Source organism: Sus scrofa, chromosome 1 (genome assembly GCF_054392235.1).
Source record: "Sus scrofa isolate SSC_HxYL_T2T_F1_AM1 chromosome 1, Sscrofa_HxYL_maternal_Yorkshire_Landrace_v2.0, whole genome shotgun sequence".
Classification (NCBI taxonomy): domain Eukaryota; kingdom Metazoa; phylum Chordata; class Mammalia; order Artiodactyla; family Suidae; genus Sus; species Sus scrofa.
Genome location: NC_139383.1, coordinates 257,002,529 through 257,025,423, shown reverse-complemented (window position 1 = coordinate 257,025,423; position 22,895 = coordinate 257,002,529). Strand labels below are relative to the sequence as shown.

The 22,895-nt window shown below is 41.1% G+C and overlaps 1 protein-coding gene across 14 annotated transcripts in view; it reads left to right on the top strand.

The window, feature by feature from the left end:
• Window positions 1–19,863, top strand: part of ABCA1 (ATP binding cassette subfamily A member 1) — a 134,413-nt gene extending 114,550 nt beyond the window's left edge. For 9 of the 14 annotated variants that reach the window (XM_085011830.1, XM_085011727.1, XM_085011995.1 and 6 more), the window contains 14 exons: window positions 382–559; window positions 2,604–2,719; window positions 2,810–2,954; window positions 4,596–4,719; window positions 5,772–5,901; window positions 6,163–6,283; window positions 7,756–7,818; window positions 8,763–8,869; window positions 12,159–12,300; window positions 12,698–12,832; window positions 14,161–14,264; window positions 14,870–14,962; window positions 15,607–15,850; window positions 16,483–19,863. In XM_085011830.1, coding sequence (XP_084867956.1) covers window positions 382–559; window positions 2,604–2,719; window positions 2,810–2,954; window positions 4,596–4,719; window positions 5,772–5,901; window positions 6,163–6,283; window positions 7,756–7,818; window positions 8,763–8,869; window positions 12,159–12,300; window positions 12,698–12,832; window positions 14,161–14,264; window positions 14,870–14,962; window positions 15,607–15,850; window positions 16,483–16,623 — 1,843 coding nt within the window. In that variant the 3' untranslated portion in view covers window positions 16,624–19,863. 14 annotated transcript variants of the gene reach the window in all.
• Window positions 19,864–22,895: the final 3,032 nt, after the last annotated feature.

The window sequence follows — 22,895 nt, the reverse complement described above, 5'->3', positions numbered from 1 at the left end:
TCATTATGGCAGTGGATGCTTTTTGGCCTCAGTGGAATTAGTTTTGCACTTGAATTATTTTCTTTTAATTTAAAAATAATCATCTTGGAGTTCTTATTGTGGTTCAGTGGGTTAGGAACCCGACTAGTGTCCATGAGGATGCAGGTTCAATCCTTGGCCTCGCTTAATGGGTTTAGCATCTGGCGTTGCCATGGGCTGTGGCATAGGTTGCAGATGCAGCTCGGATCCTGCATTGCTGTAGTTGTGGCGTGGAATAATCATCTTTAACCCTAAATAAACTATGTGTGATGAACAGGCTGCATTTCCTGAGCTATACTTCAGATGTTTGTGTGTGTGTGTCCATCCTCCTGATTGAGTCCTCAGCTGCACTGTCTTTTTCAGGATGACCACATCGGTGGACGTCCTCGTCTCCATCTGTGTCATCTTTGCGATGTCCTTCGTCCCAGCCAGCTTTGTTGTGTTCCTGATCCAGGAGCGGGTCAGCAAAGCCAAGCACCTGCAATTCATCAGCGGAGTGAAGCCTGTCATCTACTGGCTCTCCAACTTTGTCTGGGACATGGTAGGAATCCGGTCTATGGCTGCTTTATAAACCTCCCTCAGGGCTCTGGCTTGGATGGATGGGAGACCCCCAGCTAGCACCAAGAAATGTTCTAGCTGTCTCTAAAGAGGAATGAAAAGCAAAAGGCAGACACAGTTGTACACTTTCTTGTCACTGAACATGGCCTTGAGCACAGAGCTGACCTCACGTGGGAGAGGGAATTCGTCTACACTGTCTGCAGTTAATACCACCACCATCTCATTCGCTAGGTGACAACTTGTCAGAGAAACTGAGATGGAAGAATTTTATTCAAAACTCAAGGCCAATGCCTCTAGCATGTCTGTTAGATTGAAACCTGCAGAGTTAGGGTGCATTTTATCTTCCTAGGGACTTTATCTGTCATTTGAAAAATTTTAAAAGAATTTTAAAAATTTAAAAGATTAACCAGAAGCTTATCCATCCATTGCAAGTATATTTTCATGCCAGCTATAATACATCGCTTCTGTTTGAACCAATATGGAAGACTTCAAAAAAAGTTCTAAAGTTCTAATTTTTGTAAAGTGGAGTTCAAATATATCTCCCTAAGAGTTCTGTTCATTGTGGGCCCTGTAGAAGAAATTTAATTCTTCTCCAGCTGAACAGTCCTTCAGATATTCGAAGACAACTATCGTTTACCCTTAGTCTTCCCCAGATGAGATGATATATGAGAGCACACTTTGGAATCTCTGATGCACTGTACGAATGTGAGTGGTGATGATGTGATGGTGTCTGTGTTGGTTACAGCAAGCCTGTCAGACTCGTCACCGTTCTGACCTGATTGCCTCTCTCTGGCCACGCTCCAGATGGCTCCTGTGCCTTTTGAAAAGCAAAGCCTAGAATTAATCTTATGTTCAGGCTGTGGTCTGAATGGTTATGAGTCTAGAGGGAGTTGATCTTTATCTCATGCTTCTATCACATAGCCCAGAGTATTCCATTGTGGAAGTAGCACTGTCTTGTTGGCAAGTTGGTAGTAAACTGAAACCTCTATTTCACAGGTATTGTTAAAAGAAGTCTCTTTCACCATACACTAATGCAATTGACTTTTTTGAACCTATATATAAATCATATATATATACACACATATATATATATATGATTAACCAGAATGAACTTTATGTTTATTCCTGTTACACTGAATTTTGTGTAGTGTTTTATTTTCACTTTGATCCAATAATTGCTTTATTCAATAAGCACAAACAGACTGAATGCTCACTATGTGACTGACTCTGCCAGGCATATGAGATTCAGAGGTAAAGGATCAAGCCTCTGACTCAGAATTACCTTCCTGTGTATTATCTATCCCTCTTGGCTTTTGAGCCTCCGAAATTTGATGTAAGTGTGTCTTCATCTAAATTGTTGAAAAACACAATTGAGTAGGATGAGACTGAGGTGCAGAGCCCTGCGGTCTGAAGCTACAAATTCTTCTAACAGCTGACGAGCCCGCTACCAGCTCCCTGCCTGTGCTTTGTGCTGCCAGCTGTGAATCCTCATAATTGTCCTGTGGTCAAGTCTTTATTTCTGCATTTTAATGCTTGAGACACTGTCGAGACAGACTTTAAAATTAGTCTCGGTATGATGAAACAGTTCTGACATTCATGTTATAAATGCTTACCTCATAAATAGATTACAAGTGAGATTGAACTTGGGAAGACTATAATATAGCATTAATGATGTAACAGACACAATCATCTTTGGGAAGAATAACAGCAGCTTACTTGCTGCCTGTGAAATTGAAATTACTCTGACTGAAAATCCTTTGTTCAGTAAGTTTACTGAGCGTGACACCTTGGCTTATCTGTTGGAAAGACAGAAAGGACATGCAGTTTATAAAATCATCCAGGGGGAAAATGCTTGTCAAAATGTATTGTCCAGTCTTTTGATTGATGGTTTCTATGGCTTCATTAATTCAGAGTTATTCTTCAATGTGCCCTTTATCTGCCCTTTCTTGTCTGATGATGGTAAAGACTTGAGATGGGTCGTATCTTTGTCTTAGGGGTGAACTCAATTTCCTTGTTTTCCCTTTTAGTGCAACTATGTGGTCCCCGCCACGCTGGTCATTATCATCTTTATCTGCTTCCAGCAGAAGTCCTATGTATCCTCCACCAACCTGCCTGTGCTAGCCCTTCTCCTTCTGCTGTATGGGTAAGGCATCTCTGGATGGGGCAAGTGGTGTCCAATGTCAGAGGGAAGGCAGGGGACCCCCAGTGGACATGTGTCTTTGTGCCTCACCAGGTGGTCCATCACACCTCTCATGTACCCCGCCTCCTTCGTGTTCAAGATCCCCAGCACAGCCTACGTGGTCCTCACCAGCGTGAACCTCTTCATCGGCATCAATGGCAGTGTGGCCACTTTTGTGCTGGAGCTCTTCACCAACAACGTGAGTTCTGCGGGAGCAGATGTTGGAATGAGCATCTCTGGGAGCCAGAGGATCGTGTTTAATCATGGTCTTACTCTACTTGCCTGAGGTGTTGACACCATGGGCCACTCTGTCCTTTTGCAGAGTCTGTCTTCCCTGGATTTACATAGTACCTCTCTTTTCCCCTTTTTCTTATATGTCTCTGTTCGAACCTTTCTGTTTCCTTTGGCAAGTTCTTTCATACCACTTTCTGTTTAAATGTTGCTTTCCCCAGTATTCGGTCCTCTGCCGTCTTCTTCTTCACTTTAAATGCTGCCTCTGGGTGATCCATTCATTCTGGATGCTTTTACCACCACCTCTCTATGTCTTACATTATCCTCTCTCAGATCGGTGCCATTAGCCCTAACTGTTCCCATGAACTCTGGTCTCACATTCTCACTTGCCTAGTGGATGGCTCTGTTGAGATAACTGAAAGAAACTCCAGATTGGCCAGGTCCTAACCATCTTCTCTTTAGAACCCAGAATTTCTCTTGCCATTCCTGTCACACTGGATGGCATTATCAGCCACCTAGCCACCCCAGCTGGCAGCATTAGAGCCATTTTATATGCGTGGCTTTTGCTTATTTCTCACATTCAGTTGGTCACCTTCCCAGTTCCTCCAACTACAGCTGTCTTAAACAAGGTTCCTTGTCCATTCCTATTGTTGTGTTTGTCTAAGCACCTGAACGTAGCACACAGGGCCTCTCAGAGGTATGCAGCCCTTCCTGGACAGCTCCCACCATACCCTTGCCCAAGGCATGGTAAGCTTCAGCAGAGTTGTTCCTTAAGCCTTCCATACCCTTGTAACTCCTGATTCAAGATCCCCAGATCAGCCTCCCTGGTCCTCACCAGCATGAACCTCTTCAGGGGCATCAGTGGCAGAGAGGCCACTTTTGTGCTGGAGCTTTTCACTAACCCTGTGAGATACTGCTGGATTCTGTGATGCCTTCATCACAGTCTGGTAGAATCTCACTAGCCCTTCAAGGTCGAGCTTGAATGTGAAGCTTTTCTTTCCTGCCTTGTGGGAGGTGCTCTCTCCCTTCCCTGTGCTCCCAGAGCCCACATAATTCATGTCTCCAGTACAACACATATCCAACTATATAGTAACTTCCCATTTCCACGTCTGTCTTCCTCAGAGTTGAGACTGTTTCTTGTTCATCTTTGCCTCTCCTGTGCCGTAGCACAGTGCATCCAACACAGAGCCGCTTACTCAATTGTTAGTTATTTGGCCACTGTTGGAGTGTTATATTCCAGTAGAATTTTTAAAATTCTGACAGAATCCTGAAACTGAAATATTGACCTAGACATGAGCAATTTGCTATTAAAATGCTAAGCAAATATTTTATGATGGTTTTGCTGCTGATTAAATATAATCATGTTTCTAAACTTTGCTCATATTTCTCCATACCCGATAGCATTATTCCAAATTTTCTAAAGAGCAACATTTTATTATGTGATATATCATCGGCTATAGCTACTGCTATTTATTGGTGTCTGAATTCAAAGGTTCAGTGTGACCTCAGGGAATCAAATTTTTTCTTCATTGCCATATTTTACACTTTTGATAAATTTTTAGCCTGAATCACAAAAGACATACAATCTCTCTCTGTCTTATTTTTTTAGAAGCTGAATAACATCAATGATATCCTGAAGTCTGTGTTCTTGATCTTCCCACATTTTTGCCTGGGACGGGGGCTCATTGACATGGTGAAAAACCAGGCAATGGCTGATGCCTTGGAAAGGTTTGGTGAGTGACAGCAGGGGTTGCTGGATGTTTTAATAGCAATGGCCGTTTGCATGAGCCTTGGTACTTTGGCCTTGGTTTTAGAAAGAGGCTGGTGACTGGGCACAGGGCATCTCTCCACTGATAGGGCTCATGACAGCACAGCTGGTTGTGGCACAAGTCTTGGGCACAAGCGGAGGGAGGGTAGTTTTGGAGGTAAGGAAAAAATTGGCTTTAGTTTGGACCCAGAGCCTGATAACACTGGTGGGATTTGTCAGTCATTGGAAAAGTCAAACCACAGCTTTAAGAATTAGATACAGGCCAGAGAATCAGAAGGAAAGATGCAGACTTTGGCTCTTTTAGGAAAATCATGGACCTGCAGATGTGGTCATAATATTACCTTTTACATAGTCTATGAAAAGGTAATTTACTGCAGCTCTTTCTGCCTTTAGAGTCTTTTAAAAAATATTTCTCCTGTGGCCACATTACTATTCTTTATTGACTGGCTCATAGTTAGAGCCAGTTAGAATGGGCTATGCTATTTAATGGGCATAGAAGAGGGACTTTTTTTTTTTTTTTTTTTTTTTTAACTTGGAAGTACAAAGGAGATGTATAAGGAACTTAAGAAATATTTACGTAAGACCAGGTGAATTGAGTCATCAAGTTACATTATATATGCTACTGAAAGGGGCATCTTTTTAAAGTGCTTTCTGATCTTAGTGAAACTTTTGTTAAAATACTGATCCTAAAAATTACCTGAGATTGTTTGCCTTTTTACCAAGGATTTTGGTGTGTCTCATTAAAAAGGAAACATGAGATGTCTTAGATGAGGCTGCAGAGTGAATACACATATGCTCCGAAATTCCAATTGATACTGGGTTGCAATATGTTTTCCCAAAACTTTATCTTAAATCAGAAGATAGTGGAAAGTAGGGAGTCCCTTATTTTTCCTCCTTGTCATGGGCAATAACCAATGGTGTTTCTAGGAACATAGGTGAATTCGAGCCTGAATTTGAGGGAGGGCTGTGGTCTTTGGTGCCTCTGTTCAGACCGCATCTTTGCCTTGTGTCTACCAGGGGAGAATCGCTTTGTCTCGCCCCTGTCTTGGGACTTGGTGGGGCGAAACCTCTTCGCCATGGCCGTGGAAGGGGTGGTGTTCTTCCTCATCACAGTGCTGATTCAGTACAGATTCTTCATCAGACCCAGGTGAGCTTTCTTGCAGCGCTCAGGGAGTGGTGGTGGAGTGTCACGGAGGAGCAGCACAGGGAAACACCCAGCTGGTGGTAGTTCGATTGACTTGAACTCAAGGCAGAATATCAGACTCGATTTTCCTCCCGTGGGCCCCCAACACTGCCAATCCTGGAAACCCTGGAGCATGAATTTTATAGGACCGCTTCAGAAACTGGGTCTTTGACTTGGAACATGACTTGAAAGGTTGATTCTTTTTTAAAATTTCTCCCCCCTCAGACCTGTAAAGGCAAAGCTTCCTCCTCTGAATGATGAGGATGAAGATGTGAGGCGGGAAAGACAGAGAATTCTTGATGGTGGAGGACAGAATGATATCTTGGAAATCAAGGAGTTGACTAAGGTGAGGCAATGACAGGCTATAACAACTTTTCTTCATTTTTTTCAGCTTTCTGTGTTAGAAACTAGCATTTTGCTGACTTGCTTAGTAAAAAGAGCATGCTTCCTAAAATGTGTATCTATACCAGGCTTCTGTCAATTTAATTCTATTTAAAATACACCGTGGGGACTTTGTAATTAAAGAAACCCTACTGAGAATAATTGTAATGCGAATGCTCATTCTTGAGTATATTTGTTTTTCACACTTACATTTTTTAATAATGATTTTTATTTTTTTCCATTATAGCTGATTTACAGTGTTCTGTCAGTTTTCTACTGCACAGCGAAGTGACCCAGTTATACGTACATGTGTACATTCTTTTTTCTCACATTGTCATGCTTCATCACAAGTGACCAGACATAGTCTCCAGTGCTATACAGCAGGATCCCATTGCTTATCCATTCCAAAGGCAATAGTTTGCATCTATTAACCCCAAATTCCCAATCCCTCCCACTCCCTCCCCCTCCCCTTTGGCAACCACAAGTCTGTTCTCCACGTCCATGATTTTCTTTTCTGTGGAAGGGTTCATTTGCACCATATATTAGATTCCAGATATAAGTGATAGCATATGGTATTTGTCTTTTTCTGACTTACTTTACTTAGTATGAGAGTCTCTAGTTCCATCCATGTTGCTGCAAAATGGCATTATTTTGTTCTTTTTTATGGCTGAGTAGTATTCCATTGTGTATATATACCAGATCTTCTTAATCTGTTCATCTGGTGATGGACATTTAAGTTGTTTCTATGTCTTGGCTATTGTGAATAGTCACACTCACATTTATATGTTATTAAAACATACTAACATTGTATATCAACTCAAAGCTGAGGTAGGGAGAATAAAATGATTGATTTTGAGTTTCATGGTCCAAAAAGCTGGTAAATCTCCGTTGCTTAAGAGGAGAGTCTGTTTCAGCCCTTTCTAGGTGCCAGAATCCCAACAATTCACTTTTTTGTGATATGTTCAATATTTGCAAAGTTTTAATAACCAACTTTTACCCTGTAGAACTTAATTTTTTAAATAGCTACAATATCTTTATATATTCAATTTAAAATTATGTAGATATGCGTGGCCGTGGCATAGGCCGGCAGCTACAGCTGCAGTTTGACCTAGCCTGGGACTCTCCATATGCCCCGGGTGTGGCCCTAAAAAGACAAAAGACAAAAAAATTATGTAGATATTAATAACCAATATGTTTTTTAAAAGGCTGGTATTAGGTCAAGAAAGAAAAAGAAATTTCACTTGTATTTTGAGTTTCAGAATAATTTGGAAGCCAGTTCCCACAGAGGTGGACCAAAGCTTTAGCATATCAAATGTGTGACTTAGTCTTACTGATGAGTCTTATTTCGTGGTGTGCTGAAGTCGTAATTCCCTCTTCCACGTTGTCTGGGACAGTTGTGAGTCACTGCGGCTCATGAATTTTTGCCTTTTGTTGCAGATATATAGAAGGAAGAGGAAGCCTGCTGTTGACAGGATTTGCGTTGGCATTCCTCCTGGCGAGGTAAAGACATTTTGTCTGTGTTGGATTTGCCCCTCTTAATTCAGACTGTCTCTGCTCCAGTCAAACAACAAGGTCTATAAGGGGTTTAAAGTGATTTTATTTTATTTTATTTTATTTTTTTATTTTTTATTTTTTTTGTCTTTTGTCTTTTGTTGTTGTTGTTGTTGCTATTTCTTTGGGCCGCTCCCGCGGCATATGGAGGTTCCCAGGCTAGGGGTCGAATCGGAGCTGGAGCCACTGGCCTACGCCAGAGCCACAGCAACGCGGGATCCGAGCCGCGTCTGCAACCTACACCACAGCTCACGGCAACGCCGGATCGTTAACCCACTGAGCAAGGGCAGGGACCGAACCCGCAACCTCATGGTTCCTAGTCGGATTCGTTAACCACTGCGCCACGACGGGAACTCCTAAAGTGATTTTAAAAGGGGTCTCTGTTTATACCTATGTTGCACAATCAGTCATTGAAAGGTTGGAGACCCCAGATGTCAAAAGTGAATGATTTTGGATAATCTCAGGCAATTTAAGAAAAGCATGCACATCCAAAAAAAGATTTTATGATCCATTCAAGATGATAAGGAAATTCAAATAGACTTAAAAAAATAGATTTTTCTCCCTTCTCATTCATGTTTGTATTCCTATATGCCCTTTAGCCACATTAGATGGATGGCGAAATCTGACTTGGTGGCTTTCATGCTTTTTCACACATTAACTTTGGCCTTACCCTGATGACTCAAATAATATTTACAAATACACCAACACTTAAAATGGTCCCATTATAAAACATATATTTAAATCTCTATCTGATTTCTAAAACATGTAAATATTTGACTCTGTTAAGAATGATGTTTTAGGATCATGTTACATAAAAATGAAGCTGATTTATATTTATATTTATATTCAGATTTTCTGTAGTTTGCTTATACAGCTTACGCAATCTTTTTCAGTGCTTTGGACTTCTGGGTGTTAATGGGGCTGGAAAATCATCAACTTTCAAGATGTTAACTGGGGATACCACTGTTACTGGAGGAGATGCTTTTCTTAACAAAAATAGGTGAGAAAATCAGTCCGTATTTTGCCCTGAAGATTTTTTTAAAACTTTATTTAAATGAATATATTGTTATTTTTTCTGATTGTAACAGCACTATATTGTTTCTAAAAATGTTGAAATGTGGAGTTGCTGCTGTGGTGCAAGGGGATCTGTAGCATAGTTGCAGCTGCAGGATTCAGGTTTGATACCTGGCCCAGCACAGTGGGTTAAAGAATCTGGCATTGCCACAGCAGTGGCATAGGTCACAGCTGTGGCTTGGATCTCATCCCTGGCCCAGGAACTCCATATGCCACGGGGCAGCTTAAAAAGAAAGAAAAAATATTGAAATGTGGAGTTCCCTTGTGACACAGCAGGTTAAGGATCCAGCATTGTCATTGCTCAGGTCACTGCCATGGTACAGGCATGGCCAAAAAAAAAATTTTTTTTTTAAATTTTGAAATACAGTAAGCCATAAAGAAGAAAATAAAAATCATCTATAATCCCTCTGCCTAGAGATAACTACTATTTACATTTCATTTTAGTCTCACTCTATTTTTTTAACAACTTTGTTCAGGTATAATTTACATACCATACAGTTTACTTGTTTTAAGAGTACAATGCAAGGAGTTCCCATTGTGGCTCAGTGGTAACAAACCCCACTAGTACCCATGAGGAGGTGGGTTCGATCTCTGGCCTTGCTCAGTGGGTTAAGTGTCCGGTGTTGGGTGAGCTGTGGTGTAGGTCACAAGCATGGCTCGGATCCCCATTGCGGTGGCTGTGGCTATGGCTGTGGCCAGCAGGTGCAGCTCTGATTCCACTCCTAGCCTGGGAATTTCCATATGCCACGGGTGTGGTCATAAAAAGAAAAAAAAGTACAGTTCCGTGACTTTTAGGCAATTTACAGAGTCGCGTAGCTGTTGTCAACAACACAGGGGTAGAACATCCCTATCATCTCACATCTTTCTTTCTTTTTTTTTTTTTTTTTTTTTGTCTTTTCTAGGGCCACACCTGCAGCATATGGAGGTTCCCAGGCTATGGGTTGAATCAGAGCTGTAGCTACTGGCCAACACCAGAGCCACAGCAACATAGAATCCGAGCTGCATCTGCAATCTACACCACAGCTCACGGCATTGCCGGATCTTTAACCCACTGAGCGAGGCCAGGGATCAAACACGCAACCTCATTGTTCCTAGTTGGGTTCGTTAACCACTAAGCCATGACAGGAACTCCACATCTTTCTACTTTATATACACACATAGACACAGTACAAAATTGAGATCATACTATAACTAGATTTTTAAATTTTTTGTTGTTAATGACCGTATTATGAATCTTTCCTAATGAGCTACATACACTAAGATGTATAATTCTACATTGCTGCACAAAATGTGTGTGTACATGCGCCTATAGTTTTTCATCAATTCCTTATTGTTGGACATTGATTAGTTTCTGTTTTTCGCTAAATATGTCCTCGTATTCATCTTGATTATTTCCTCAGGGAAAATTCCTACAAGGTAAAAGCTTATATACTTGCCAAATTGCCTTCTCTAAAGGGTGTGCCAACTATTGATATCAGCATTAGGCTATTTATTTGAGAATGTACAGATCATACTCTAAATTTGTGGGACTTCTCTGAGCTTTTTATATGCAGAAATGGTCAAGGCAATGGCTTTCAAACTTTCCGATCACGACCTGTAATAGCAAACACATTTCACCTCTCAACCGAGTAAATACACAAAAACGCAATAGAGCTTAAATAAAAGTTTTGTAAAACACAACCTACTCCTGCTGCTTGTAGAGCACTCTGGTGTTTCTTATTCTGCTCTATACTGTGCCATTGAAAAAGTAAATTTATTTTACAACGCACTAATGGGTGACTAACAATTTGAAAACAATGGACATGCAGCTACTAGCCAATAAAACTGAAAAGAGCAAATCTAGAGATCTCATGGCTGGATCTCCGTGATCTCTCCGTCTTAGAAGTTTTTTCAGCAGCAGTGTAAAGGAGGTTTAAGAGAATAGAATTTCTAGACTAGCAGGCCTAAGGCTACACAGCTGCTTCTCCAGGCTTGTTCCTAGTCCCAAGCTCCTGGGGTACACAGCAAAGGCAGCAAAAACTACCCCAGGCTACGGTGCCTGGTTCTAAGAAGTGGCTTGGGCTGTGTAGCTGTGAGATCCAGGCATACTCAGTGTCTGTGGACACCACAACCGTAACTCTGGAAAAAGCTGGACCTTGGAGTACTATCAGATACGCAGAGAGGGATGAATACTGCTGACAGGTCAAACTCATTCCTGTCCAGAGGTGGCTGAAGTGTAGTCATCAGATTAGATGTAACATAGAACTTTCTCTTACATCAGGGATTCTTAACCTGAGCTTGGCTTCATAGGCCGTAAAAGCTGCCCTCACCAATATATGTAAAATTGTTTCTGTTAGTTTATTTTTTGATGTCACCAGATTCTCAGAGGGTCTGTGATCAAAAAAACCTTAAAGAGCAGGAGGGTGCCTGGGTTGGGTATTTAGTGGCACCAGGGGATCTGGGCCATGGAGTGTCCAAGCCAGTGAATGGGCAGCAAAAAGCAGAAGGGGTCACCACGAGTAGCTGGGCCTCCCCTGGATCTGAATGGCTATGAAGGAGACTTTGGGCCACAAAGCACTTGGCGCTTATATGTGGGCCACAGACTCAAGTCAGGGATGGATACTTAAGGGTAAAGTCCCAGGATAGTGACTGAGGTGGTTGATAAAGATGGTGCTGGAGTTCCCATCATGGCGCAGTGGTTAACGAATCCGACTAGGAACCATGAGGTTGCGGGTTCGGTCCCTGCCCTTGCTCAGTGGGTTGACGATCCGGCATTGCTGTGAGCTGTGGTGTAGGTTGCAGACGCGGCTCGGATCCCGCGTTGCTGTGGCTCTGGCGTGGGCCAGTGGCTGCAGCTCCGATTCTACCCCTAGCCCTGGGAACCTCCATATGCCGCGGGAGCGGCCCAAAGAAATAGCAAAAAAAAAAAAAAAAAAAAAGACGGTGCTGCAACTGGGATGGACCTGGGAATTCTGAAACACAGAAATGCATCTCTGCAGATAGAGGTGTTGGGGGGCCAGGTCCAGGGACTGGGGAGAGAGGAGGCAGGAACCCTGACTGCCAGGAGGGGCTGGTATCCTGGGGGCAGAAAAGGTCCTCCTTCAAGCTGTAGCAAGTGTGCTCACTGGTATTTTTGTCACACATATGCACACTTTATAGAAATATTAGGCAAGATTATCTGATCAGGGAGTATCTAAATGCCTAAAACCTGACCAATTTTTTTTTTTTCTTTGCAGTATCTTATCAAACATCCACGAAGTACATCAGAACATGGGCTATTGCCCTCAGTTTGATGCCATCACAGAGCTACTGACTGGAAGAGAACATGTGGAGTTCTTTGCCCTCTTGAGAGGAGTCCCGGAGAAAGAAGTTGGCAAGGTACTGTGGGCACCAGAAAGCTGGCCTGCCTCCTTTGGCATCTCGACAGTATTCATTATGGCTGTGACTTGCACACATGACCATCAGTTCAGGCTGTTCTTCTTCCTCAAGGATGCAGCAATATGAAGCGTGGGCTCTTAGCACCTACTTTCGGGGTGGGAATCTGGGGGGCGGTGGGGCAGGGATGGGTGGACAGGTTGATGCTAGAGGGCAGAGAAGGGCACAGCTCCTACCCCTGAGAGTCCCTTCCCCTTGCTGTTGGCTCCTCTGCACTTGCTGGGTCACAATTGTAGAATCTGGTCCTACTCAGTGAAAGAGTTTTCATGTGCAAGTGTAAGAACGGGCGATTAAATTACCAAAATGCAGCAAAAGTCAAGGCGCTTTGTATCTCTCTTAGGTTGGTGAGTGGGCGATTCGGAAACTGGGCCTCGTGAAGTATGGAGAGAAATATGCTGGGAACTACAGTGGAGGCAACAAGCGCAAGCTCTCAACAGCCATGGCTTTGATCGGTGGGCCCCCTGTGGTCTTTCTGGTGAGTGTGACTGTGAAGGGAAAACTTTGTTCTGGCCTGAATAGAAGACATCTCTTTTCTGAAGTCCTTTATGTCTGGGATGTGCATGCCTGGTTTGGCAATGGCAACCCCCACCCCCTGCTGAGGGATAGCAGAGTGGCCTCTGAGAACCAGAGGGATGCTCCCTTTGACCTTCTCCTTGACACACACTGGGGTGGCTTGGCCATACCCTCAGATGCTTCAGAAGAGGAAATACCCCAGGGACCTTATTTCTCTGGCATGGGGAACCCCAACAAGTGTGGCTGAGGCTGGATACGTGATTTGACCTTTCTCCAGACCATTCTATGTGCCATCTGTGTTCATCCCCTGAAGATGGAGAGTGTAGATACAGCTTCAAGATCCCCCAGGTAGCACCTGGGTTACAGTTCCTTACATATAGTTAAATGGGAAATAGACGGTTAGACTAGGCAGTGGCCCTTGACCCTTTTTCTTCTGTAGAGGAGAAGAACATTGAAGTTATTACAGGAAGAAGCCTTGGGCTGAGGCTTTAAGGTTATCCAGACTATTTGAATCTGGAATTTGTTACTCTGAGACAAGCAAGTTATAACATTATATAACATTATGACAGGTTAAGCTAGACTGAACTAGAATTACAAAAAAAAAAAAAAAAAAAAAAAGGAGAGGGGTTTTATCCAAATTTTAAACTTACTTGAGTAGAGACTTCAGTCAAAAATAGTTTTTAGTATCTATTTGTCAGTTATGAAAAGATGATTGAAATGAAAGGACTTTTTCCCTTCCCTTTCTGTTTATTTGGAGAATTTTAAATTGGTTTAAGAAAATAGAGTGTTCTAGGAGTTCTCATCATGGCTCAGTGGTTAACGAATCCGACTAGGAACTGAGGTTGCAGGTTTGATCCCTGGCCTCACTTAGTGGGTTAAGGATCCAGCGTTGCCATGAGCTGTGGTGTAGGTCACAGACATGGCTCGGATCCTGCGTTGCTGTGGCTGTGGCTGTGGCGTAGGCCAGTGGCTATAGCTTCGATTGGACCCCTAGCCTGGGAGCCTCCATATGCCGTGGGTATGGCCCTGAAAAGACAAAAAGACACACACACACACACACACACACACACACAAATAGTGTTCTCCTTAAGTGATAGATTTCTAAAAGTGAACTGGTTGCAAGTATGAAACATTCTTATATGTAAGATCTGGTTCTCTGGTTCATCAAGAAATAAATAGAATGGTTAAGTTAAAACTTAGGCTGTTTCAAACATACTTTTGCTTTTAAAACCAAATCTATCTTTGATTCTTTTCTACCATATAATAGTACTTACTTTCTTCTAATTACAGGATGAACCGACCACAGGCATGGATCCCAAAGCCCGGCGATTCTTGTGGAATTGTGCCCTAAGTATCGTCAAGGAAGGAAGATCAGTATTGCTTACATCTCATAGGTGTGTAGCAAGGACTTGCCTTGGCTTGTTTGTGTAATTTTTAATTTTTCCAAGTAGTATGTTTGATCATTGTGTAAAAATAGAAAATGCAGAAAGTCAAAGAGAAAAAAAACTGTCATCATCTAACAATGTCATCGTCAGGAAACAACCATCACTATCATTGGGCAATTTCTTTGCAGAGTTTTCCTATGCAAATCTATATACAATGTATCTTTTTTTTAACAAGTGAAAATGCAAGCTTTAGTATATCTGTCAAGTTCTTCTTCACTTAACAACCTTGAGAACATTATTCCAAGTCATTAAATTTATTTGTGTCATCCTTTCTTATAGTTATTAGTCAACGGTATTCCATTAGGATATACCCAAATTTATTTAACTAGTCTTCTTTTGTGTAGACATTTGGACCATTTCCAACTTTTTCCATAAGTGTAAACAGCATGGCAGTGAACAGCATTATCCCACATCTTCATGTATTTGTAACAGGATGCACTTATGCCCTGGAAAGCCAGGAATCTGTTTCTTTGAAATGCCAGATGTCATGGTGATGTTCTGATGGTTATAGGAATATCTCTCTGAAACTAAAACCTCATTCTGTTTTTCCACAGTATGGAAGAATGTGAAGCTCTTTGCACCAGGATGGCAATTATGGTCAATGGGAGGTTCAGGTGTCTTGGCAGTGTCCAACATCTGAAAAATAGGTAACAAAGATAACTGGGGGGGATCCCTCAAACTGAGAAATGGTGTATTTATTCATTTGTGAATGTATACATAGTGGTTCTAAAATAAAGGGAAACAAACGGAACAAAATGGTATAGTGGAAGGAATGAGGACTTAGAATTTGCAAGTAACCGTTTGACTCGTCTTTACCTTTTAATGGTTGTATGTCCTTGGACAAGTTATGTAACCTCTCTGAGAGTCAGTGTCCTCAGAATAGCTTTACCTTCTAGCTTTGTTCTAGAGATGTAATGGAAAGATTTATACATACCAGGTAAAGTTAGAGCATAGGCTTTAGAGTCAAACACAAATCAGGTCCACATCCTGAGGCTTCAGCTCTGAGCTTTGTACTGTGAGCAAGTGATTATCTCTCTGGGCTTTGGTTTGTCTGTAATGTCTGACAGAGTTCACAGGTCCAAGTGAGGAGTCAATGAACTCATGTCCAAGGCACGCCGCATGGTGACTCATGTAGAACAGGTGTACGGTAACTGGTTCCTTCTCTCTGAAACTTATTTCTGGGTCTGTCAGGGACCTCTCTTCTGTTCCGAGTCAGGCTCTCAGAGTCAAATGTTCTTTTGTGACGTTTCCTGAGGATCTTCCATTTGGACTTTGTTTTTCCTGTTTTCAGGTTTGGAGATGGTTATACGATAGTTGTACGAATAGCAGGGTCCAACCCTGACCTGCAGCCGGTCCAGGAGTTCTTTGGACATGCCTTTCCGGGAAGCGTCCTGAAGGAGAAGCACCGGAACATGCTGCAGTACCAGCTTCCCTCGTCCCTGTCCTCCCTGGCCAGGATATTCAGCGTCCTTTCCCAGAGCAAAAAGCGACTCCACATAGAAGACTACTCAGTTTCTCAGACAACACTTGACCAAGTAAGTGTTCAGTGTCCAAAACAGATGGGCTTTTCGGGATGAGGATTCCTGCCCCTTCTCCTTACGTGTCCCCTCCCCCATTAGGGCCCTGGAACAGTTAGACTGAGTGAGCTTAAAGTCCTGACCTTCTACTACTAGTTAGGCTTTTTACCTAACCTCCCTGAATCCAAAAAGGGAGGTGATAATACCTACTTCACAGAGTTCTTGTGAGAATAAGGTACAATACTCATCATAAAAACTGCACTTTATTGAGTCCCCGCCACAGGCCAGGCATTTTGCCAGGCCCCTCATCCCATTTAAATTAGATAACATCAGGTAGCAAATAGGTCCTGGCACATAGCAGATATTCAGGAAATGCTAGTTTTCATCCCTCTTCCCTTTAATCAGGGCTGTGCAAGTCAAAGCAAATAGATGATCGAGCAGTTGGTGGTTTGGGGGGTAATGTAGAAGGTAAGGTTTTAATGGTCAGTGCTTGTTCAAGTATTCCCCTTTCCCCCACACAGAGTTTTCTAGTTAATCTGTTTACAGTCTGGTGTTTTCCTACCTGACCCAATTTCCATATGGAGAAAAACACAGCTAGAATGAAGAGCGCAAGTCTGAGGTATTTATAAGGTCTCTCTTTCTTTTGACAGGTATTTGTAAACTTTGCCAAGGACCAAAGTGATGATGACCACTTAAAGGACCTGTCATTACATAAAAACCAGACAGTAGTGGATGTTGCTGTTCTCACATCTTTTCTGCAGGATGAGAAAGTGAAAGAAAGTTACGTGTGAGGAATCCTGTTCCTATGGGGCGACTGAAAGAAAGGAGGAGCTAGGCCTTCCTTTGTACCATGCGAAGTGTTCCAGAGGAAAGAGCTGGAAGATTTTGTGGGAAGAAGCAAACTGGATACTGTACTGATACTATTCAATGCAATGCAATTCAATGCAATGAAAAAAAAAAAAATTCCATTACAAGGGCAGTGCCTTTGTAGCCTATGTCTTGTATGGCTTGTGAAAAAGACTTGAATTTAGTTTATTACCTTAAGACTCATGTGAGACGCTAGTATGGAACCCAGTGGACATATGGGTTTGACGTACTTTTTTGTTCCTTTGTCTTCTAACTGGGATTGCAACAATAATTCATCAAGTAATCATGGCCAGTGATTATTTATCAAAATCAAAAGGCATGCACATCCTCGTTCATTAAGCCGTGCCATGCCAGGAGCCTGGCTTCCCGGTGACACTGCCACTGCTGGCAATGAGTGTACCAGAATTACGAGTGCCAAGTTGCTCAGAAGGGCTAAAGCACCACGGTATGTCATGCACACTTTTATGAAAGCTGCTCTACTCAGAGTCTATACCTGACATCATCAAATAGCAGGTGACAAAATGGTGCCATGTGTGGGGTAAGCCCTGCTTTGATTCCCTCTCTGACGAGCTGCTGTGGTGGTGGTACTGTGCAACTTTTAACATGCAAATTACATGGTAACATGGAAAAGTGAGATTTGGTTCCATTGTTGTCCCTTGCTTGGTACCATGAATCTGTCTCCAAGGTTCTCTTTCTGGGACTCTTGAAATATATTTAGATCCTGGTAAGAACAGTCAGCGACCACATTGTTGGGGTTGCAAACCGCGGAGGCCAGGGAGGGAGGCCTATGTGCATTTGTCCTGATTGTCTACTATCACGGTACCCGCACCTCAAGATGTTATTTGATACAAGTGTAGTATTATTTCTGGCTTTTCGAATTAATCTAGGATAGGAAAAGATAGAGTCGTATTTTGACAAAAGTCTTTGTTCTTTTAATGTTATTTAGAATTGTAAGTTCTGTCAGTGACTTCTAAAACCTTGGAATGGCCTCTTTATAGAACCCTGTGGTAGAGAGGCATATGGCCACACTGCCTCTCTAGCTTTATTTTCTCATGTAAGTTTGCAAATGGATCTTCTGACTAATGCCTGGGGACTAGAAAACAGTGTGATGGCTAAGATCTCATGACATCATATTTATGTTTCTGTAAGTTTGTTTAGAATATTTTTAGTATCTTGTGCATTAACCAAGTATTTTTTTGAGTGTATAACTGAGTATGTATGGATGGCGTGGGGAGAAATTATGTCTCAGTAGATTTCCTGTGCCATGTTCTTCAGCTCTCTGGTTTACAAATATAGGTTAGTTGGTTGTGTGTGTGTGTGTGTGGTTGTGGGAACCCACTAAAAGAATATTGGGCAGTCCACTTTTTGAAAATAGCAACAATGCAAAAGCCGAGAAAGTTTAAGTGTCATAAAAGTACGAGAGTAACAATGAATACTTTCACAGAGAAGACAGCTAGCTTCAAAACTCGTTGAACAGCACAAAACCTGTGCTTATGGCATTTAGTACCTGCAGATAATTGGCTTTGAAGATCTCAGATACCCGATTCTGACAATCTTAGGTTTTTCATCTCTTTAATCATTTAACCTATCATGAAAAAAACACAGGAAATGCCCCCACACGAAGATGATTTCAGACTTTTCTGACCCAGTTTTATTTTTTCAGTCAGTAAACACTTGTTAAAAATGTTACTGCATTCGTGCTTAATGTCATCTGTCTTGAGACAACAAAAATATGAGAGAACGACTATTTGAAGTTAAAGTGATCTTTCAATATCATTACTAATGTCTCCTCCTTTAAGAAAATTTAAATATTAACTCTAAAGATATTCAGAACTGTCCCAAGTCTTTATTTTTTTCTTTTAAAATTTACTAAATGTTATGTAACTTATTGTTCTGAAAAAAATGACTTTTAGAAATTAATGCCAATATTTTCTAAAATAGTAAACAGGTAATGAAGACATTTTTTTTTCTAATACCTATTGTCATGAGATCATTATATTTTATGCTATCTTTAATGATATAAAATTCATGGAATAATTGTTTCTCCTTAATATTTTTCAAAATCAAGTTTCTATTTTCTCATTTCCCTAGAATCACGTTCTACTTCTATAAACCATGAGCAGCTCCTTTCTTTTACTTCAAGGCCATATTAAAAACAAAATCAAAAGACACTGTGAACTACTTTGAAAAAAAATACGTTTCAATGCAGATTTAAAGGGTTTCTTAAGCTAGAAACAATCTACAGCTATTTATTCATCTACTTCATTAATATTGTTACCTTTTAGAATATCCAAATAGTTTTTAAAATTTTTGTGTGTAAGCCTAATTATAGCAGAAATTTTTACCAAATCTCTGCTCAGTTATGTAAAATTTCTGTATAATCTCTGTGGGAATATAATCGTGAGTTTCAAAAAAATTCTCAAGTGTTCAAAGACTTCAGCTTTTGCTTCTTTTGGACACCTTAAACCTTATTAACTGTGAATACAAAAGAAAACAATAACAAAGCCCTCTATACACAAATACCCAGCATAGGTCATTGTTTAAATAACAAATAGCCAGACCTCAAACGACTGCATTTCAGTATCTGTGCTGAAAGCATATGCATTGTGACTATTAAATATTGCACATCATTCACTGTAATCATTGCTAAAGGGATTGGTCTGTTTTCTTCTTGTGGTTGTATATATCAGGTAAAATTTTTTTCCAAAGAGCCATGTGTCATATAGAATTACTTTGATACTGAGATAGTAATTTTTATTTTTTACCCTTGTTACTATTTACTAGTAATAATATAGTACTATAGTAATACTGCTCTAATTCTCTTCAAAAATGTTGCATCCCTTTTTATAGAATGTTTATACTTCCATAAGGTTTGAGTATTCTTTTGTCCCTTCCAGTATCCTAGGATGAAACTAGGTTTTCATGCTTTTTCTTTATCATTGGCCCTTCATTCCAAGCACTTTATGCTGTCTGTAATGGGATCTATTTTTGCACTGGAATATCTGAGAATTGCAAAACTAGACAAAAGTTTCACAATAGATTTCTAAGTTAAATCATTTTCATTAAAAGAAAAAAAAATTTTGTATTGTCAATAACTTTATATGAAGTATTAAAGGCATATTTCTATGTTGTAAAGTCACAAAATAAAGCTGTGACAGTTCTGTTGTGGGCTTTACCAATTATTTTCGTGCATTCATAGCACCACCTACTGTTAAAGCTTATAAAATCATTGCAAAAGCAAGAAATATCTCCTTGTAGAAGGGAAGCTATTTGGATCAAAAGTAGAAATTAAGAAAAAACAAAATGTCCTGTTAATTAGAAAAGAGAATCCAGGGGACTGCTTAAAAATAAAGGGTGTTTTGCACTTAAGTGGTTCAGTTACAGTAGTAACTTATATTAAGTTTAAGAGGTTTTTGATACATTTATTTTGCTTAATGATGATGTAGCTGCAGAGATCTCTGCAAATAATCTGCAGTTAAGTCATTTAATAAAACCTCCTTACCTCATTTGGCACTGAGGAAGCTACAAAGGCAGCCTTCGGTGCTCTTTTATTTATTCAGCCCAAAACACAAGACACAGGGAGTGTGGCAGGTGTACCGGCAAGGTGCTGGGTGCGGTGGTATTGGGTGAGTATGCAGAAAATAGGAAGACATGGGCAGAGAAACGATCCTTATGGTAGAGGTGCCTTCCCTTCTGTGAAAAGTGCTGTGCCGTCCACAGCCAAGATTAAGTAATGCTACGATGAGATGTGGAAGTACTGTTCACACTTCATAAGCAGACACTATTTCTGAGACTGATGCTAATCTTGGTGCTTGAGGAACCCTGTCAAACAGGCCCTCTGAGGCAGCACAGTGGAGTTGTGGCTCTATTTCTGACCTCTTCTGGATGGCCATGACATGTAGCAAGCAGTCCTCTGATAAGGTGCAGATTTGAACATCTTGGGTGGAAGGATCTTGGCTTTCTGAGTGGGCCTGGTTGACCGCTCAGCACCTGCATCACAGCTGTCTCTCTTCAACTTCACATTACAGCCACTTCAGTGAAATGACAGAAAATTGTGTTTATGAAAAATAGCAAATGAGGGAGAGAAGGAAATATGGAAAAGTAAAAAGGCAAGTTAATTAAGATGTTACTCATGAGTCTTGACCAAAACATCATTCTATTTGGGGTTGGGGGGAAGCCCCTATGAACATTTACAGGTTCGAAAAAACTCTGGGACCTTTGGAATGCTAATGCATACATTAAATATGAAAAAGAATGAGAAAATTAACTACTTTTTTAAAGTGTTTTATTGGGTGTCAAGCACATCACTGAATCCTCAATACCTGCCCTACAAGGTAAGTAGTAACGTTTGACATATGAGTAAACTGTAGCTCAAAGAATAAGGAACTTGTCCAAAGTGACACAGCTAGTAACTGGCAGAGGGTTCTTTTGATGAAGTTGGGTATCAGTTAAAATTGTCCTTGTAAAATTAGTTCTGCATCATTATATAGTAATGTTAATAAATGCTTACTGAATTCTGTTGTGTGCCAGATACCCTTCTAGGTTCTGGGGATACAGTGTTGAAGACGACAGAATTCCTGCTCAAATGAACTTCAGTTTCAATGAAGAAGTTATATTGATATTTGCAATGGATGTGTGGGCAAACAAATATAAAGAATTCAGACAGCACTAAGTGCTAAGAAGAAAATATAGTACAGTAAGGATAACCATGGAGGGGAGTCAGGTCTCTGCAGAGTGACATTTAAGCTCAGATCTGAGTAAGATAACAGGAGCCAGCATTAAAGGTGGGTAGGAAGAAACAAACACCCCAGTGCAAAAGCCCTAAGTGGGAGAAAGTCTGGCAAGCTGGGGAGCAGGAAGGAATTCCAGTGTCTCTGGAGTTGTAGGGAATGGAATCGGAGATGGTAAGAACCAGAAACCATGGGGCCTCATAGGCCAGGTAAAGGTAATTGGGTTTTACTGTTAGTGCAATGAGGAGTCACTGGAGAGTTCTAGAGGTTTGATCTAATCTTTGTTTCAGAACGAACTTTGCTGGCTCTATGGGGAAAAAGGATAGTAAGAGGGGCTAAGTAGGAGATGATGATGGATTTAGCAAGAATGGTAGCAACAGATCTAAGAAGGAACAGTAACATTCAGGATCCATCTTAGAGAGAGAGCCAACAGGTCCTGCTGACAGACTGCATGAAGGAGATGAGAGAGGAGAGGTATCAATGGACTTCTAGTTTGTGACCCAAACTAAGTAGATGGTTGTGTTTTAAAAAAAGGCAGTTGGTATTTCAGTCTGGAACTCAGAGGCAAGGATGAGGAAGAAGATAAAAATATCTAAGTCATCAACACACATATGGTGTTTAAACCTTGGGACTGAGTGAGTTTACCTAGAGAGAAGGAAGATAGAGAATATGTTTGAGGCCTGAGACACTACCTACACTTAGAAGAGAAGGCAGCAAAGGAAACAGAGGGACTGACCAATGAGGAGTAGGAACATCTAGGAGTATTTTGCCATGTATTGAAGCTTTCAAGAAGGCATAAGTGGTCAATTGTGTCCAATACGAATGAAAAGATGAACAAGGTGAAGGCAGTGAAAGGCCATTGAATTTGGTAAGAACAAGGACTTTGGTGACCTTCAGAGAATTATTTCAGCAGATTGACAAGAGATGGAAGACCTAACTGGATTTGGTTCAGGAGAATAAGAAGGAAGGGAAGATGGTGAGTATATACAACTCTACAGAGGGTTTTACTTTGAAGAGAAACAGAAAACATGATAAAGGGAGTTCCCATCGTGGTGCAACAGAAATGAATCTGACTAGGAACCATGAGGTTGTGGGTTCGATCCCTGGCCTTGCTCAGTGGGTTAAGGATCCAGTGTTGCTGTGGCTGTGGTGTAGACCTGCAACTGTAGCTCTGATTCAACCCCTACCCTGGGAACCTCCACATGATGCAGCTGCGGCCCTAAAAGGCAAAAAAAAAAAAAAAAAAAAAAAAACCAACAACAAAAAAACCACCTAAGATTTGGATGGCAAAATTTCATTTGGACTTATTTCTTGCCTGTTAATAGTATAGGCTGTACCTGGGCACTACCTCACCATTTCCCTTCTGAATTTTTTTTTTAATCCTTTAGACATTTCTTCCATCAGGAGTAACACACCAAACTTTGTTTTCCAAATTTCCCTTGGACAGCTAATTCATAGTTTGCTAT